This window comes from Bison bison, unplaced genomic scaffold (genome assembly GCF_000754665.1).
Source record: "Bison bison bison isolate TAMUID 2011002044 unplaced genomic scaffold, Bison_UMD1.0 scf7180017864183, whole genome shotgun sequence".
In the NCBI taxonomy this organism is placed as follows: Eukaryota; Metazoa; Chordata; class Mammalia; order Artiodactyla; family Bovidae; genus Bison; species Bison bison.
The window spans coordinates 8,067,604-8,084,682 of NW_011494755.1; the positions used below are offsets into that span (position 1 = coordinate 8,067,604).

Below are 17,079 nucleotides of genomic sequence, written 5' to 3' on the forward strand. Positions count from 1 at the left end.
TTGCTGCTGCCCAATACTTAACAAAACCTTGGTTTAAAGAATACTATTTGTCTGGGTCATATATAAGAGAAAATGTCTGGGTTACAGATCAGAGAAAAATTATTTTCACGTTATGTATAATGGTTTTTTGGGGGGGAACAGAGGGCCATACTGCAGGGCATGTGCATGTAGGATTCTAGCTCCCCCAACTAGGTATTGAACCTGTGCCCCCTTGCAGCTGAAGCACAGAGTCTCAACCATTGCACTGCCAAATGAATTGTAGAAACTTAAGTTATAAAACATTATCCTATAAATACATCATTACTAAACAAGTCCAAACAGCTTGCAGTAAGGGGTCTAGAGAGCAGTAATGTAGTTAGATAGATACTTTAAGGATTTTAATAGTTTAGAAAATTTTTCCAAAATCTTTAAAATTTTCAATACATTCAAAATAGGTTGATTTTTAATATTGAAGTAATTCATATCCTAATTTACATGCACAAGTGAAAATAATTGCAAAAGATCTTAGTATTAATAATTTAGCTATATTTCATCTAGCAAAGATTCAAAGTCACAAACATTCAATGAAGATCTAAAATGAATATGGCAAAGTGTCATCTTACATTAAAAAGCAAGGGTATGATAATAATTACACAATCAAATCTATTAAGAGTCTATAATTCAGGCCTAGAATAGAGAATCCTAAACCTATTTTTCTAGGTGATGGTAGTTGTTATAAGAAAATTTCTTTTAAAGAACATAAAGAGAATTAAATAGATAATCCATTATATTTTGTCAAGATGTATATAATGTTTAATGCAGAATAAAGAAGCTACATAATTTCTTACAAAGTGTATTTTTCAGAAAAGTAAACATTTTAATAAGAAGAAAAGAGGAAATAAAAAATTTTCACACCAACCCAATGCTGTGTCCAAGTTACAGGTTAAAAGGACATCTCTAATTGTTACCAAAAGGTGTAAGAGAGCAGCATACTTGAATGTCATTTCTCTTTCCTCATTTTTACCTAGGTAAGCAAAAACATATTTAAAACAGGATATCCATTAGAATTCTAGACTATATATCAGAATGCTTAATAATAATAAATGCTATTTATTATTGTGTGCTTATTAGGTGCCAAGCTGTATATAATCTGTTTATTTCATTGAACTTATAACAATAACCCTATTAGACAAGTTCATTATGATTTTCATTTTATGGATGAGAAAACAGTCTTAACATATTTAAGTAGCTGCCCAAGGTCAATCTGTGAAAAAATGATGGAGCTGGTATTCCAACCCAGACAGCTAATCTTAGAGCTCAAACTCTTGTTGCTCCCAAAGAATGTTCAATTATTTCTACTCCTGGTGGGAAAATGGTCAGTGATTCCCAGTTGTGAAACAAGAAGAAAATTAAACTACTCATAATTTGCCAACTGGTTTAGATAAAGGTGGGGCTTCCCTGGTGGCTTAGAGGGTAAAGCGTCTGCCTGCAATGCAGGAGACCTGGACTCGATCCCTGGGTCGGGAAGATCCCCTGGAGACGTAAATGGCACCCCACTCCAGTACTCTTGCCTGGAAAATCCCATGGATGGAGGAGCCTTGTAGGCTACAGTCCACAGGGTCACAAAGAGACGGACACGACTGAGCGACGACACGTTCAGATAAAGGTGGGGGATCATAACACAAAGCAACACCTTGACCTGGAGGTAGACACCTGAGAATATTAGTCTTAAGATATGATTCCAACAAGACAGGTACTCATAGGGACAGGTGAATTATCTAATGAATATGTTCCATGTAGTTCCAGACCTTATTGATTGGATAGATTGGATTTTGGATAGACTGCATGCAAAAGTGAGGCCAGGAAGACAGGAGTCTAGGCACAAGTTAATCAGAGAAACTCTGCTTTTCTCTGTTTTATATAATGGGATGCCATGAAATATTCATTGAACAAAGAGTTCTGCTAAAAAGTTTGAAAACTGCTGATCTAATCAATGTAGACCAAAGCAAATAAACAGTGATCACTGAGAATCAGGAAGAACAGAAGAACAGTTATGGGTAGTATATCCTAGATACCAGTTTCCCCCACTATCTGAAAACAGAGCATTCCTATGAAAACTTTCATAAGCTGAAATGGAGTAAAGAAGCAAATACCGTTTTTCATAAAAATGAAAATCCTCTTTGATTTCTTTCAGTTAGTGAAAACATATGCAGGTCTTTCGTAAAATCAAAGTGGCATAGTGCAAACATGAAAATCAGGGAACACTTGTATTTTTTTACCTTTTTATCCTTGCTTAGCTGATCTTCCAGCATTGGATTGTGGGTGCCATATGCTGGACTATAGTTATGCCTCCATCTGTGACTAATTTCTGCATTTTCTAATAATCCATAAATTCATATTCTTTTAAATTGTGTGACTTTTATTTGCACTCACCTTGATGAATAGCATCACTTATTATTTTTTCTTGTTCTTTCAAGAGGAACCTTGTTTGGTCAAAAATGACAGTGGCAAATTTCCAGTTAGCAGTAGGAAGAGTACAGAGGCACACAAGTTTTTCTAAGATAGGAGAAGCTGCTGCTTCCAGGAGACAATATGCTTGGCACTGGCTATCTGCAAAAATGAAAACATTAAAGGTAGTGTTTTTGTAAGGATGGTATGTTCTTTTTGACAAACCAATTATTCATGGTACTTCATGGAAACCTGAACTCCATCCAAATTCCCATGAGTTAAAAATCATGAGATTGTATAACAGCTTATTTTAGGGTGTTTATTCTAAATAAACTAGCAACAACAAAACAAAACACCTCTGTAGAATAAGTATAATGTTATGGCTATCTTGTTATTTGAATTAATTTGGCAGGGAAGGTATGAGGAGCCATATAAAGAGAATCACATACTATTTTTTATTTTCCCTCCACTATTAGCTTATAACCTTAAGCTGAACACATTTATAACAGTGACAAATTATTTTTAGTTTTCACTAGATCAGTATTTAAAGATTTGTATTATCATATAAAGGTCATAAATGAAATTTAACTAAAAGACGAAATGATACTAAAGAACTAGCATCTATTTCCTTATTGATTTTCACAATGAGCATGATGTTCTTAAGCAGGCTGTTCTTTGGGAGTCAGTGTAAAGAAGTTTTCTTTACAGCAGAACAAATCATTTTAATCAGTATAGGAATCAATAAAACCACCCTGATGGTGGGTAAGAGAACAGAGAGAGCAACCATTAATGGTTTATTTTTCCAGACTGGGCAGAAGAGTCAGTTTGAGGAGCTGCAGTTTGCTCCTCTCTGATGAATGCAGGAAATCAGCAAGTTAAATGAAAGAAGAAATAATACTTAGTGGACAAGAGTAGGGCAAGTTAGGGAGGGCAGAGGCAGTACATAAGGCATTCTGAGTTTGGAAATAACTTGAAAGTAAGACTCGAATGAAGAAATATCTGAAACAAGTGAAGAAAATTACATGGAAAACAAGGTATATTCCAGACACCTAAATTTTAGAAACACATTACCATCTTGAAACATTTTAATATATGAGCTTTCAAATTTACTTAATTTGAGGGCATTTAAAAAAGCATAATATATACCTGATGCTGGAATTTCGATGACATTATCTGCTCTCCTTTCCTGATTTGTTTTCTCTAGGGTTTTATTATTACAAACAATAGGGCTTTCTTCTTGAAGAGTCAAAGAAACTTCTTCTTCGTTTTGAAGTTCTAATGAAAACATTAATTTGCATTGTTCAGGGCAACTTAATGTTGATTAAACTGCTTTCTTGTAATACGATCTTAACTGTTAAAGTTCTTTGAAATGTATCAGTATTAAACTGAACCACTATCCTGGTCAATGACCTTAACATGGTGCTGGGTAGGAAGCTGAATGGTAATAAAGGAAAGAACTTTGGCATCAAATCAGAGTTTCAATCCCAATTCTGATGGGGCCTCAGTTTTCTCATGTGTAAAATATGGATTAATATATCTACTACGAATATTGTTATAAGGTGTTATAAACATCAAGGACAGTTCCTGACATCTAAGAGGCACATTCCATTCTACTTCATTTCTCTGTGACTGTCCACATATCCCTCCTCTGCTACTAATCCTCTCCTAGGCCCCCAAACCCTACCTGTCTCCATCCTTTCTTAATAAGATCACTTCTTACTTTGTTGTTGTTCAGTTGCTAAGTCAACACTCAACTCATTTCTTAGTACTTACTTTTTAGTTCTCAGGCATTTTCTATAACAGGCCTTATGTAACTGCGCACTCTACTTCCAGGCCAGCAAAGTGCCTCTCCTTTTTGTTTCCTCAGCACTCGGCATACTCTCCTGGCACTGACAACGTTGTACTGAATTATCTGCAAGTCTGGTACACTCTATTATACTGGAAGCTTCTCAAGGTCAGTGACAGTATCATATTTTTCTCTAAAAAGTGATTTAGTGCCTGGCACACAATGTTCAGTAACTCTACTTTTCTTCTATGAGCTTTAAATACACAGTAGAAAAAAAAAATAGAGTAAAATATCCTAAACTAGATTGTTATTATTTGCAAGTATAAATAATGTAAGTAGCTTGATTATTAATAATGATTAAATAATCATTATTAGAGTTTTTGAGGGGGCCTAATAAATTCTAATGTTCTTCTCTGCCCTGGTAAAATAAGAAATAAAAACACATACCAAAACATTACCTCTGTTATTGAAACTAAGTTGGAGAAAGAAGCTTGGTCTGAGAGTCAGGTGAGCTTGTTAAATAAACACCTGAATTCGGCAGAGTACCTTCCCTGCCCCAGATTATACTGGACGGGCCAGGGTTCTGCACGGCTGTGGACCTGCTTGGAAAAGATGCATGACACAGAGAAGCAGACGAGAAGGCCTGCTACTCGTGGGGCAGCTCATTCCTGCAGGCTTATGCCAACTTACTCTTTTTCAAATTTACAATACACAGAATTCATTCCAGGTCCTCTGGGGAGAACACATTAAAGGACAAGGAGGCCAGGAACATAAAACTAACTGAGGAAGCATCAGGAGTGCAGCATTCCCACCTAACATGAATGTTCTTCTATGTGTTTGATTAATGGCTAACTTGTTAACAAGAAAACATTCTCTTTATCTTTTTCTCCTTTCTTATTGCTTCCTCTCTCTGTTGCCAACATCCCTTATTACAAGATATCATCACAAGTATGACAACCAGAAAAGGATGTCAGTGCTAATTTTGGATTGAGTTCTTTTTTTTTTGCCTCAAATATGAATAGAAACTGAAAACATTCATGAACCTGAAAACAACAAATCTTATAAAAATTCCTATTTATGTATTATATTCATAAGATAATTCTTTCTATTTTGCTCATTCTTTCAATGTATAGAAATTATGCTCTGAATTATGGTGCAAATTGGTTAGAAAGATCTGTTACATATAGAGTTGTCTCCTAGCAAGGGAGGTTATAGGTGGTCAAATTATTACATAAAAAGAAACTTTAGGGCGAATATATATCAACATAAAGGGTCATAAAATTCTGGGATTTTAAATACTTTCCTGCAATTTCATTGAATTTTTCATTGTGAAAATGCACTGACTGACAAAGTACTGTAACTTTAAATAGATCTATAAAAGGCTTTCATATCATGCTGCACACAAGGAACAAGCATTCTTTTCTGCTTTTCTGTCTTGAATCCCACGCAGTTCCCCAATCATGGGGAATCTTGGCCCAGTCCAGCATAGTCTGGGGCTCTCCGCAATTCTGGTGTTTAGTTAGCAAGCTCACTGGACCCTCAAACTAATTTTTGGTATATATTTTACTTCCGCTTTATTTAGGGGTAAGACCTTGTGTACATTAATAGTACATAGGACAGTTATACCTATGTATACTCTAACTCTCATAAGTAGTTTTGTATTTGTTTCACTTGGGTAACCTCTGTCAAACATATTCTGGAGTATTAGAATTCTAGGATAATTTTTTTACCAGGAATGAAATGATATGACATATACTACTTGGATATGTTTATAAGCAATTAATGTAAAACAGTTATAAGTCAAACAGAAAGTCTTTGGTAAAGTTAAAAGGAGTAATAAGCAATCAAGTGGATGAAAGATTCTTAAGTACATATTAAAATATAAGTTAAAACATTGATGTAGAACTGTGAGCTAAAAGAGAAAAAAGAATGGCAGAAAGATTAGCAAAAGTTAGAAATACTAAGAATCTGTATGACTAAGCTGTAGAAAGTGTTTTTACAAATAGTGGCTTTTCTTACAAGTTCAAATGTGCTTTTAAATTTTTTGGAAAATACATATCTACATTTATACCTGTTTATCTCATATCCATCTCTTTATATAATGTGTCATGAATCAATGATATTTTCTTTGAAGAATAACATGTTTTATCTGAAGAACTTTATTTCTTTACTTTCTATAATAAATTATCTGTTTAGTCCTTGAAACTATCATACTTACACCAAATTATTACTAAGTTACCCACCATCTTTTCCATCGTCTGTGACTTCAGTCTTTGAGGTACAAGTCGGATACTTATTTCGCAGCATAATAAAGTCGCTCAAGAGGTCCAAATTATTCTCCCATTTTTTACCATGTTTAAAAGATGCTTTTTCAATTTTTGAAGAGGAAGATGATTCAGTAGATGGTACTGCGCTGTCAAGTTCCAAGTGATCTTTATTTTCTTTATTTTGGATTATTCCATAACCTAGTTCTAGGTCATTCTTTGGTTTTTCTTCTTTTCTTGGTCTTTCAACAGAGACATATTCATCAGAAAGATGCAAATCTGATACTTCTTTAGTTGGAGATGGAGTCTTTTGTGGAGGTGATAAATGATCATTTGTAGATTGCTCATTAATAAGTGTAAGAGGAGAGGAACAATCTTCATGTTCTAACCATGCTGAAAATGGGAGATAAAAATATCCAATGATTTTCATGCCCAAATGGGTGTTTTACTAGGGTATTAAGATAACCTTTAGTTCTAGGTTTTTATTAATATAATGTGATCCTTAGGAGGACTTTGTTTACTGCTTTTAAAATCAATGTTTTCTCTGAATAAAATAATTTTTTAAAGGATAAAAATTCAGCACCTCTTTTCCTATTACTGAAGCTAAGGTTACTGGGCAAAGAAATAATTCCAGCCTGTTGCCAATAGGCTTACAGCTACTCATAGCCCTAGAGTTAACAGTTATTCTAAGGTAAGAGTCAAAAAAGTATGTACCAAGCAAGCCACAGACCAGAAGAAAATACTTGCAATACATACACTTTAAAAAAGACGATATCCAATATATATAAAGAACTCTTATAACTTAACATTTTAAAAGAACCCCAATTAAAAATTTGACAAGATACTTGATCAATACTTTGTATTAAGGTATGCACATGCTATAACATGGACATATCTTGAAAACATGCTAAATGAAGTAAGTTAATCACAAAAGACCACATATTTCATGATTCCATTTCTACAGAACATCCAGAATAGACAAATCTATAAAGACACAGAATGTGAGTGACTGTTAACAGGTACAAGATTCCTTTTAGGGGATGAACCAGAATTTCATTTGCAGAGCCCCACTTCTGGCTTCCATAGTTGGGGTCATGCACCAGGAAGGCGAGTCCCCAGAATAGTTGACATTGAAGGCTTCTAGGGCTTTCTTTCAGGAGAGCTGTAGGAAACAGTCTCTACTCTCAAAAGAGGCGCACAAAATCTCACTCACCCTGAGACCCAGGGCAGAGGCAATACTTTGAAAGGAGCCTGAGTCAGACCTACCAGCTGATCTTGGAGCGATTTCCAAGAAGGCAGGGGCAATTGGAGCTCACCCTCGGGACACAGATGTTAGCAGTAGCTGTCTTTTGGACACTTGTTCTGCCATGAGGATTCTAGTGCTGATAAGTGCCATTTTGAAATCCTCCCTCTAGCTTTTTAGCACTGGGTCAGGCCCCACCCACCAGCCTTTTGGGCATTAGCACTGAGATTCCTCAGGCCCAGGAGCTAGCTGTGTGGGGATACAGTACCACCTACTAGAAGGACCCCCAAGCCCCCAGCCACCCTGGGATGTGGTCCTGCCCACCAGAAGGCCAAGGAACCATACCTGCCCAGCAGTGGCTGGACAACAGCCCAGGATCTCTTAGGCCTCAACCTTGCCCACCAGCAGGCCAGTATCAGCTATGAGACCCCAGGACCTGGCTCCATCTGCCAGTGGGTGGGCATCTGGATCATCTGAGCCCTGTATCATCTGAGCCCTACCACAGCCCATCAGTAGGCTAACATCAGCTCTGGGACACTTTGGGCTCCGAAGCCAGCCACCTGAGGGTATAAAACCCACCCACTATTTGGCTAATCCCAGCCTCAAAACCCTCCAGCTAGCCCTGTCAAAAACCAGTTCCACTTACCAGCAGGCTGACACTAGATCCAGGACTCCTAGCTTTGCAACCAGCCATTCTGGGACCTGGTTCCACCCCTGAGTAAGTCAACAGTAATCCTGGGGTCCCCAGCTCCACAGCCAGCCACTTTGTGACCCAGCCCCACCCACTAGTGGCCAGTGGCCTCCACACAAGAACAGGGTTTGGCAACCAACTAGACAAGGGATCAGCCACACCTATCAGACCACTCACATTAGTCAACCTGCCACAACAGAAGTGCCTACACAGCCCACATAGGGCTGTGCATAGTAGCTCTAGTGCATATAGCTAGCGCATACAGCTCTAGTGACCAGAAGGGAGTGCACTGCCGGGACATATACAACTGCTCCAAAAGACCACTTTTCCAAAACTAGGAAACATAACCAACCTACCCCACACATAGAAATAAAAACTGTGAAATAGGCAAAATGAAGAGACAGAAGGATATATTCCCAATGAAGGGACAAGATAAAACCCCAGAAAGAACTAAATGAAGATAAGCAATCTACTCAATAAAGAGTTCAAGATATTGATCATAAATATGCTCAAGGAATTTGGAGGAACATAGACATAAAGTTCCTAAATAAAATACTAGAAAAAGTTCCTGAATAAAATCTTTAAAAAAATCCACAAATATAAAATTCTAAATAAAATACTTAAATTGTATCAAGTTTAAAAATGCCTAATGACTAAACCTTTTGGTATCAAAGGATAATTTCTATTGTTGAAAAGAGATTACTAGACACTGCTACTGCTAAGTCACTTCAGTCATGTCCGACTCTGTGCAACCCCATAGACGGCAGCCTACCAGGCTCCCCGTCCCTGGGATTCTCCAGGCAAGAACATTGGAGTGGGTTGCCATTTCCTTCTCCAATTCCTGAAAGTGAAAATTGAAAGGGAAGTAGCTCAGTCGTGTCCGACTCTTAGCAACCCCATCCATGGACTGCAGCCTACCAGGCTCCTCCATCCATGGGATTTTCCAGGCAAGAGTACTGGAGTGGGGTGCCATTGCCTTCTCTAATTACTAGACATTACTGAACACTTAAAACTCAGCTGTCAGGTCAAAAAATAATGGTGCTGGTTTACACCTAGGCTGATGTAAACAGAAAATGAACTAGAAATTATCATTTGTAAAAGGAAATAAGGTCTCTTTAACTGAGAATGTCTAGAGATTTAAAGCTGAGACTACAGAATTTTAGAACAGCAAGAGACTTAAGGATTAGTTTGTCAAACTTCCTCATTTTTTCAAGGAAGAAAATGGGGCTTAGTGAAGGTCAAAGTTATAAATTCTGGCAGAGCCAAAGTTATATTAAATGCTGGAATTTAGTTGTATTTTCCCAATTACCTCCTGGAAAGCCAATATCTAACATTTTCTCATCCTGAAAATATTTACAGAAGTGATATTTACTATTATACTTACGTTCTAATTGAGGCACATTTGTAGGTAAAAATGTCTCCAATTTAGTATCATCAGAAGATAAATTATTATGACACAAATATGTACTTAGAGGTTCCAAAGTTTCTGTCAGATTTAGTCTTGCTTCTTTCCACCATTCTGCATTTACAGGATTAACCACAAGTTTTTCTTCTTCAACAGAAAATATCTTTTTCAAATCTGTAAGTGAATATTGATTGTTGGGCTCTTCAATTCTTGGCACTTAAAAAATCAAAACAAACCAAACAACAAATATGAGAAACAATCCACAGGGCAAAAAAAATGAAAAGAAAAAAAATAGAGCCACACTAGAAATCTCTTATAAAGTAGATTTTTACAAATTAGGATAAAAATAAAACAAATGTATCTACTATTTCATTTTCAAGATGCTAATATTTGTAAAAGTCTAAAATATTATAGCAACAAAAGTCACATAAAGGTTTATTTCAATCTATGGAAATATCATGAAGTTAAAATGATTCTACTATTTAGCAGGAAATAAGACTTTATTTTGTTTGACCATTTTAGTAATTACTAAATTAGTACATTCAATGATATTTTGAAGAATTAATGTAAGATTTATTAAATCAGAAATTTTCTCATTATAATGAGCCAAAATAAGAAGATATGTTTTATCAGATTTTACAATAATTATCATTTTAGATACTGTGGCACAGAGCTTTCCATTACTTTTTAGCTTAAGTAAGGAAAGAGATGGAGAAGGAAATGGCAACCCACTCCAGTGTTCTTGCCTGGAGAATCCCATGGACAGAGCACCACGTCCAACAACAACAATACATTTCTACTGATTGTACCTTTTTATCTACACTTTTTATTTAGCATTCAAAATCAATTTTTACCTCTGATCAAAAATGAGTTCAGAGAGCTTCGGCAGCTTTCTGATTGCCATAGCATATGGTATTTGTTAGCTGATTCTTCAGCAGTAAGCAAATTACTGAAAAAGAAGAATTAAAGTTTAATATTAGATAATATATATAATACAATATAACAGTGGACCCAAGTCCATTCTAAATAGAATTTCTGGAGCTTCTACTGGCTGAGGATCAGAACTATAAAAAATTTCAGTCTCCTCTACCTTTTCAGGAAGTAAAAGATCCTGAAGTTTAGTTCAGGTCCTTCAGTTTTGTGGGTAAGTTAGTGATGTGTTTTTGGTATTTAAGAGAGAAGAAAGTATGTATGACAAGCAGTGTAAATCAGTAAATACAGCTCATTAGTAGGTATGAGGTCAAAAATTAGTACGTAGCAGGAACAATGGACTGGTTCAAAATTGGGAAAGGAGTACGTCAAGGCTGTATATTGTCACCCTTCTTATTTAACTTATATGAAGAGTACATCACGCAAAATACCTGGATGAAGCACAGGCTGGATGAAGCACAAGCTGGAATCAAGACTGCCAGGAGAAATATCAATGACCTCAGATATGCAGATGACACCACCCTTATGGCAGAAACTGAAGAGGAACTAAAGAGCTTCTTGTGAAGGTGAAAGCACAGAGTTGAAAAGCTGGCTTAAAATTCAACATTCAAAAATGAAGATCATGGCATCCAGTCCCATCACTTCATGGCAAATAGATGGGGAAACAATGAAAACAGTGACAGACTTTATTTTCTTGGGCTCCAAAATCACTGTTCACAGTGATTGCAGCTATGAAATTAAAAGACGCTTGCTCCTTGGAAGAAGAGCTAGGACAAACCTAGACAGTGTATTAAAAAGCAGAGCAAAAAGTAAAATTTAAAAAAGCAAAAAACTGCTGACAAAGGTCCATCTGGTCAAAGTTATAGTTTTTCCCGTAGTCATGTACAGATGTGAGAGTTGGACCATAAAGAAGGCTGAGCACTGAAGAATTGATGCTTTTGAACTGTGATGCTGGAGATGACTCTTGAGAGTCTCTTAGATTGCAAGGAGATCAAATTAGCCACCAGGGAAGCCCAAAGATCAGTCCTGAATATTCATTGCAAGGACTGATGCTGAAGCTGAAGCTCCAATACTCTAGCCACCTGATGCAAAGAGCTGACTCATTGGAAAAGACCCTGATGCTGGGAAAGATTAAGTCAGGAGGAGAAGGGGATAACAGAGGACAAGATGGTTGGATGGCATCACCAACTCAATGGACATGAGTTTGAGCAAACTCTGGAAGATGACGAAGGACAGGGAAGCCTGGCATGCTACAGTCTAGAGATATTTTCTTTGGTCACATATAAAAATATATTCACAAGTCAGCAATTAGTTAGTATAGAAATAAAAGGGTCGCAAAGAGTCAGGCACAACTAAACGACTGAATAAGAACAACAACAGGGAAGAGACCATTAATTCACAAACCCTTTAATCTATGCCCCAAACCTCCCACACCCTCCTAAGTGAAAAGTGATTGTATTCTGTTTCTCTGTTCATATTGTGACCCCATGGACTGTAGCCCATTAGGCTCCTTTGTCCATGGGATTTCCCAGGCAAGAATACTGGAGCAGGTTGCCATTTCCTTCTCCAGGGGATCTTCATGACCCAGGGATTGAACCCAGGTCTCCTGTGTTGCAAGCAGATTCTTTACCATCTGAGCCACCAGGGAAACCCCATAAAACATACATGAAGATGCTAACTGTAAGCACTGCTGGTTCAATTGACAATTCTGGGTAGTAGCAGACAACTAGATCTTTTGTCTAAATCACCCAATTTACTCACATAACCCAAAAATCTTGCATGTGGTGGTAATATTTGAAAAGCTAGACAGTTCTTAAACCTTGCCAAGGTCTCTTTGACAACCTGATACCTCAGATTGTAGGTGATTATCTTAAACTAAAAGGAAGGATAAATATTTAGGCAAACCAAGTCCAGTAGAAGATCACAATATAGACAAATGACCTCCTTCTTAATCGAACTTTCTGAAGATATGTCTGAATTTGATATTTTCTTTGGTCATATATAAAAATATATTCACAATTCAGCAATCAGTTAATGTAGAAAAAAGGCTTCACACCACACAGATATTTTTTTAGCACCATAAAATCTAGCATAGAGTTTTACATGTAGTAGGAACTAAAAATATTTGTTAACTGGTTATATCATTCCCTGGTGGCTCAGACGGTAAAGTGTCTGTCTACAATGTGGGAGACCCGGGTTCAATCCCTGGTTTGGGAAGATCTCCTGGAGAAGGAAATGGCAACCCGCTCCAGTATTCTTGCCTGGAAAATCCCATGGATGGAGGAGCCTGGTAGGCTACAGTCCACGGGGTCACAAAGAGTCGGACACGACTGAGCGACTTCAGTTTATATCTCTAGCCAAAATGTTGTGTTTTGAAACAAAAGTAATTAGGGCCATAAGAGCAAGTTAAAAGTACAATAATACTACATATTATTTTTCCTTTCTGTTTTTTAAAAATTATTTGTTCTCTTTGTTTTCCGTTTCACAGTTGATGTATAAGTTTATTTTTAAATAGGGATTTTTAAGTTTTTATGTTCATGAACCAATGGAAACGATTTCCAGTGATGAGACAGTTTCTTAAAGTTGTTTCAAAAGGCCCTAAAACCTTTGGCTAGTTGGAAAGTCTTTTTGTTCTAACTGGCAAATCATAAATACAGATAAGACTTAATTTCATAAATTCTCATTAGATGTTTGAATTATAACAATAAGTTATAATAAGTATAAAACATGTGTGATTAAAATGAGTTTACCACAGTTTAAATAAATACTTTCAATATGAGAAATTCAAGATTATATTAATTCCAGCTAGTCTTTGTTTCTAATTGAGAATCTGCCTTAACAGATGCAAACCAGTCAATCCTAAAGGATATCAACCCTGAATATTCAATGGAAGGACTGATGCTTAAGCTCCAATACTTTGGCCACCTGATGTGAAGAGCTGACTCACTGAAAAAGACCCTGATGCTGGGAAAGATTGAGGGCAGGGGGACAGAGGATGAGATGGTTGGATGGCATTACTGACTCAATGGACATGAGTTTGAGCAAACTGTGGGAGATAGTGAAGGACAGGGAAGACTGGTAAGCTAAAGTTCATAGGGTTGCAAAAAATTGGACATGACTTAGAGTTAACAACAACAAGAAGGGTGTATGGAGTAAGTAAAAGAGTAAAAGAACACGCACACAAAAAGAAATACAGGCCCTGCAAATAAAAGATAAAAAATCTTGCACCTTAACAAAGGGATTAAAATATTTAAACAAATTTCCGTACTTGTCCAATGTTATTTTGTTAGAGCTTATATCTGATACGGACAGTTCTAGTTCATGGTAGAGTTCTGCATAGCTCTAAAACAAATTTACTCCTCCTAAAGGAAATCCCTCTTTGCCAGAAGATGAAGATAATTGGTGCCCTCAGCGTCAGCTTTCTTTATTTTATGCTGTGACATTCTACTGAAACCATTAGTAGAAGCCTGAGCAGCTAGTGATGAGATGCTCCAGTTGCTTCCAGTAATCCAATAGCATTCTCTTCTGGCAGATTAGCCAATCACAACTAAGAACTCAGAGTATGTACTATTATTACCCCAATATTATAGATACGGAAGCTGAGGCACAGGGCAATTAAGATCACAGAGCTAGTAAATGACAGAGCCAGACAATCTGGCTGTACTTCAGGGCTATTAACTACTCACTATGAGCTGAATTGTGTCTCTGTTCAAATTCATATGTTGAAGCCCTAACACTCAGTACCTTAGAATGACTATATTTGGAGGTAAGGCCTTTAAAGAGGTAATTAAGTTAAATGGGGCAATTAGGGTGGGTCCTAATCCAGTATAACTGGTGTCCTTTTAAGAAGAAGAGATCAGGACATAGACATGCATGGAGGAAAGACCACATGAAGACAGAGGGAGAAGACAGCTTTCTACAAGCCAAAGAGAGAGGCCTCAGGAAGAATCCAACCCTGGTGACATCCAGATCTCAGATTTCTAGCCTCTTCTAGACTATGAAGAAATAAATTTCTATTGTTTAAGTCACTCAGTCTATGATATTTGTATACTACTACACTGTATAGTATACTCATTACCATATTCATGGTAATGAGGGCCAGTAGAGGCAGTGTCATTGGTAAGCATCCACTGGCAATTTTCTAAGCAGATGGTTTAAGTTTAAAATGAAAATTTTTGAGTTGTTTATATTTGATGGTGATATATTCACATTCAAAATACTAAAAGTATAAAACAGCCTAGCTCTATCACTTAGTAGCTCCTATAAATTGCATTTACCCAGTTCCTTTCTGGGCTCAACCAACATTAGTTGATTTTCACGTGTCCTTCTAGAGATATTCTGTGCATATAAAAACAGTTATGTACATATATGTTCATATATTCCCATCAGTTTCTTATTATAAACACCATTTAATCTCCTACATTTTTTTCACAGAAATATCTTGGAAACTGACTTTATATGGAGAGATTTAATTAAAGATTGCTTCTTTTGAATTGCAATCTGAGTTCTAGATATAATCTTTACTTACATTTTACAAACAGGAGAAGATGGAAATGTCTGAAGTTCTGCACATAATGAATTCACCGAAGAATGGTGGTTTGTTGGGTCTAGACGAGTTAATGGCATTTCTAACTCTTCTGGAATATATAAAAATCAATCAAAATCATGTTATATAAACATTGAATAAATATGTATAATTCGTGACTTTTGTAAGCAACTATTATGTTCAATCATTCTGTTACAACAAAAATTTTCAATCGAAATAAATTTGGGTTATTTGAAATACAAAATAACAGTTTTAAATTTCCATCTATATAAAGGACTACACATATATCACATGGTATCTCAACTATGATAATGGTGATTTTTAAAAAAATACAATGATAACTGAACTTTATTAAATTTACCATTTAAGATAAATTCTAAGACTTTATGTGTAATAATGTTTTAAATTCTGACAACTAATACTGTCAGGACTTAGGACACAGTGCTATTTTTATCTCTGTACTAAATACTGGTGATGTTAAGCAAACAGTATTAATAGAGAGTAATTCTTCACCTTAAAATGTCTGGAGACTAGGTGGGCTAGCACAAAATTATATTTTTATAGAGTGGGTTTGAAAAAATAATAATCATTTATGATACAAAGCCAATGTGTTTCTATCACTCTCATAAATAAAACAGCATACTTCCAAATAGATGATTAATTTGATCCAGATAAAAATGTAACTAACAGTATTGTCAGCACAGTTCGAAAGCAACATAGTCTGGCATTACAGTGGAATAAAAGATGATTCTGACCTTCCAAATTTGGTAAGATAGTAATATTAACAATAATGATAGGATTGCTTTGGGTATTAAAAAGTTAAATTTATAAAACTGTAATAACGGTCAGCAAGATTGTTAATATTGAGGTAAAATTTTATTCAGTTCAGTTCAGTTCAGTCACTCAGTCATGTCCGATTCTTTGCAACTCCATGAACTGCAGCATGCCAGGCCTCCTTGTCCATCACCATCTCCCAGAGTTCACTCAAACTCACGTCCATCGAGTCGGTGATGCCATCCAGCCATCTCATCCTCTGTTGTCCCCTTCTCCTCCTGCCCCCAATCCCTCCCAGCATCACAGTCAGTTTCCAATGAGTCAACTCTTCGCATGAGGTGGCCAGTGTACTGGAGTTTCAGCTTTAGCATCATTCCTTCCAAAGAACACCCAGGGCTGATCTCCTTTAGAATGGACTGGTTGGATCTCCTTGCAGTCCAAGGGACTCTCAAGAGTCTTCTCCAACACCACAGTTCAAAAGCATCAATTCTTCAGTGCTCAGCTTTCTTTATAGTCCAACTCTCACATCCATACATGACCACTGGAAAAACCATAGCCTTGACTAGATGGACCTTTGTTGACAAAGTAATGTCTCTGCTTTTCAATATGCTATCTAGGTTGGTCATAACTTTTCTTCCAAGGAGTAAGCGTCTTTTAATTTCATGGCTGCAGTCACCATCTGCAGTGATTCTGGAGCCCAGAAAAATAAAGTCTGACACTGTTTCCACTCTTTCCCCATCTATTTCCCATGAAGTGATGGGACCGGATGCCATGGTCTTTGTTTTCTGAATGTTGAGCTTTAAGCCAACTTTTTCACTCTCCTCTTTCACTTTCATCAAGAGGCTTTTGAGTTCCTCTTCACTTTCTGCCATAAGGGTGGTGTCATCTGCATATCTGAGGTTATTGATATTTCTCCTGGCAGTCTTGATTCCAGCTTGTGTTTCTTCCAGCCCAGCGTTTCTCATGATGTACTCTGCATATAAGTTAAATAAGCAGGGTGACAATATACAGCC

At 36.7% G+C, this 17,079-nt stretch overlaps 1 protein-coding gene across 1 annotated transcript in view; it reads right to left on the minus strand.

Annotated features, from left to right (window-relative positions):
* Positions 1-17,079, minus strand: part of LOC104991227 (chromosome unknown open reading frame, human C9orf84) — an 80,837-nt gene that overhangs the window by 43,040 nt on the left and 20,718 nt on the right. The window contains exons 8-14 of the mRNA XM_010843625.1: positions 15,275-15,383; positions 10,671-10,765; positions 9,796-10,032; positions 6,457-6,870; positions 3,574-3,702; positions 2,413-2,589; positions 899-1,003 (exon numbers count right to left, since the gene is read on the minus strand). Of these exons, the coding sequence (XP_010841927.1) occupies positions 899-1,003; positions 2,413-2,589; positions 3,574-3,702; positions 6,457-6,870; positions 9,796-10,032; positions 10,671-10,765; positions 15,275-15,383 (1,266 nt within the window). The remainder of the gene's footprint in view (positions 1-898; positions 1,004-2,412; positions 2,590-3,573; positions 3,703-6,456; positions 6,871-9,795; positions 10,033-10,670; positions 10,766-15,274; positions 15,384-17,079) is intronic.